The 3,179-nt window shown below is 53.6% G+C and overlaps 1 protein-coding gene across 1 annotated transcript in view; it reads right to left on the bottom strand.

Annotated features, from left to right (window-relative positions):
* The window catches only part of SGIP1 (SH3GL interacting endocytic adaptor 1), a 49,190-nt gene that overhangs the window by 22,401 nt on the left and 23,610 nt on the right, over positions 1-3,179 (bottom strand). Inside the window, exons 12-13 of the mRNA XM_031064076.1 lie at positions 3,003-3,088; positions 1,213-1,305 (exon numbers count right to left, since the gene is read on the bottom strand). Of these exons, the coding sequence (XP_030919936.1) occupies positions 1,213-1,305; positions 3,003-3,088 (179 nt within the window). The remainder of the gene's footprint in view (positions 1-1,212; positions 1,306-3,002; positions 3,089-3,179) is intronic.

Below are 3,179 nucleotides of genomic sequence, written 5' to 3'. Positions count from 1 at the left end.
ATATTGAGGCTAATCCTGCACTGCATTCTGATCCAAAGGCAGGGATGCTGTAAAGAGCATTAATTTCACCGGGGTGAGACCGACTTGGGAGGCAAAAAGATCTTTGTGCTGCTTCTGCTGCAGCATCCACTGAGACACCTCAGGGCTGGGGCTGCCCCTGGATCCCTGGCAGTGCCCAGGGCCAGGCTGGGACAGTGGCAGGTGGGAACTGGACAGGACAGAAATCCCTCCCAACCCAGCCCAGTCTGGAATTCTCTGAATTCCAAGGGCAGAGGATGCACAGGGACCAAATCTGTGCCCAAAACAAAGCCACGGGGACAGGGATGTGTCCCCGCAGAGCTGGGGCTGTCTCTGTCCCCCCCGGGCGGAGGGGCTGAAAGAGAGCACAGAGAGGGGAGAGTTCAGCCGGACAGCAGCAGGGACAGCCCACGGGATGTCAGACGGGATCGCTGGGAAAAGGGGACAAGGCAGGGATGAGTGTCCAGCCCTGCCTTGGGCGCTGCCAGGGATCCGGGGGCAGCCACAGCTGCTCTGGGAACTCCATCCCATCCCTCCCCATCCTCACAAGGAGGAATTCTTCCCAACATCCCATTAATTCCTTCCCAACACCCCATCCCTCCCTGCCCTCTGGCAGTGGGAAGCCATTTCTGTCGTGTTTGAAGGAATTTTCCCCTTTTTTTAACATCTCCTGTTTCAACCCCCTAAATTAGCATTTTAATTAAACCTGGATCCTCCGAGGCACAGAGCTGCCTCCGCCTTTCTCCCGTGCCCATCCCACGTGGATCCAGGATGTGGATCCGGGATCGGGAACGCTGGGGCTAATTAACAGCGGCTAATTAACCAGCTGTGCTTTACAGGGGCATTTCTGCAGGGGAAGCGGCTCCGCAGCTGCCCCGGGCAGAGGGAAAGCTGCAATAAAAATCCGGGATTGGGGTTGTGCTGCTCTCCCTGATGCTATCCTGGAAAAACCGGTGCTTCCCACTTTTCCAGCCAAGTAACCTCGGCATGAACGTGCAGGATCAGGACCCACCCCATCCCTGCACCCCTTATCAATCCCACTCTCTCCTCCACCCCACAGTGCTGTCACCCAAGCCTAACAAAAGGGGAAAAAAACCCCTTTAATTTAAAATATCGTGGAACTGCACAGCCTGGATGAGGACAGCTCAAATCTTTGACCTGATTTCTGGATATATTATATCCATGGTCACTTACTTCCAGTTGGAAAAGGTCTTGGAAGTTTTGGGGACTCTACATTTGTGTTGATGGGCTGGACTGACCCCCATATCTCAGGCTGGTCCAGAGCAGCTGGAAAATCAAAAACAAACATTTGAAAGCAATGAAAAACCCAAATATTTTCTTCCCATCACCCAAACACACAGATGAGACACTGAGGCTCTGGGAAAAGAGGGCCCAGACTGTGACAGAAACCTCATTAATTAAGGACAGGGGGTTCTGTAACGGTGGATAATTAAAATCCTGTCTGATTTTGAAGCAGGACGTGCAATTAGTTTGACACTTATGCTGCTTGACAAACAAAACAATGCCAGGGATGGATTTGGAGTCGTATTATGGGAAGGAAAACATTCTATTGATGGCCAAAGTGGTCTGGAATTTTAGGATATGCAAACAAAAAAACCCATCAGGTAGTAAAATGAAAAGATAATTCCCAGGAGAATAAAGGGGGGGAAAAGATATTTTTGTATATAATTTAGATTTCTTGGAGTTTTTGTGCCGAGAACTGCTTCCAAACGTTGCTTTGATTAAAAGAATTAACTGGAGGCGTTAATGACAGGACATAACGAGGCTATGAGGGCAGTGGCCCTCCAGGAGGAGGAGGAGGAGGAGGAGGAGGAGATCTCTGGGAAGAACCCGCTCCAGGGCATGGATGGGGTTGGTTTTGGGGAAAACAAGTCTTGCAAGGTTCCTGTGCTTTGGGAAAGCTGGGAAAATCAGCTTTGGAAGGAAGCAAAGTGTCTCTGTGTTAAAGGAGGGGGAAATGACATTTTGAGATGGCATTTCCTAGGCATGGAGGGGTGCAAGGCTTGTCCAACAGCTGCCTCCAGAACCCTGGATGGAGTTAAACCCCTTGGCTCCAGGGTGAAGGTTTGAATGGAAAATGCTGAGTTTTGATATTCTTGAGCTGTTCCCTGTCAGGATCTCTCCCAGACCTCATAATTAACTAATTGACTTAAGCACTTGCTGTTTCCACCCAGCCTGAATTAACCCTGAACATGGTCACCTGTCCTTCAACCCCTCCTGGGCTCCTTCCTCCTCCAGCAGGAGGGCTGGGAACCTGGGAATCTGGGAATTGTCCAGCTTGGAAAAGCCCTCAGAGCCCATGGAGCTGCCAGTTCCACCCCTGACCTTGTCCCCAAGTGCCACATCCACACAGCTCTGAAATTCCTCCAGGAACGGGGACTCCACCCCTGCCAGGGCTGGAGAACCTTCCCACGTCCCTGCCAGGAGATGCCACCATGGCCCCAAAGTCACCCTGTCACTAAATTCACTCACCAGGTCCCCAAATTCACTCACCACGGTCCCAAACTCCCTTGCCCCAGCCCCAAACTCACCCTGTCCCCAAACTCACTCACCAAGTCCCCAAGCTCACTTGCCATGCCCCAAACTCTGTCACCCCAGCCCCAAACTCGCCCTGTCACTAAACTCACTCACCAGGGCCCTGAATTCACTCACCACAGCCCCAAATTCACCAGGTCCCCAAGCTCACTTGCCATGCCCCAAATTCACTCATCCTGAACCCAAACTCCCTCACCCCAGCCCCAAATACACCCACCACGGCCCCAGACTCACCTGTCCCAGCCTCAAGCTCACCAGGTTCCCAAAGTCCTTCACCCTGACCCCAAACTCACCCACTATGGCCCCAAGCTCACCCACCACTGCCCCAAACCACCAGGTTCCCAAACTCACCCACCATGGCTCCAAACTCCCCTGTCCTGGACCCCACACTCCCCAGCCCCAAAGTCCCCTCCATGCCCCAGACTCACCCTCCAGCTTGTGCTCCTCGAAGGCCGACTCCAGCGGGGGCCCGAAGAGCGGGGCCAGCGCCGCGGGATCCTCCCCAGCCTTCTTGCTGTGGGGAGAGAGCACAGAGCGGCCATGAGGGACAGGCCTGGGTTTGTGGGGTTTGTGGGGTGAGAGGGGCACAGAGCGTCCATGCGGGG

Source organism: Geospiza fortis, unplaced genomic scaffold, assembly GCF_000277835.1.
Source record: "Geospiza fortis unplaced genomic scaffold, GeoFor_1.0 scaffold69, whole genome shotgun sequence".
NCBI classification, from domain to species: Eukaryota; Metazoa; Chordata; class Aves; order Passeriformes; family Thraupidae; genus Geospiza; species Geospiza fortis.
This window is presented reverse-complemented; position numbering and strand designations above follow the sequence as displayed.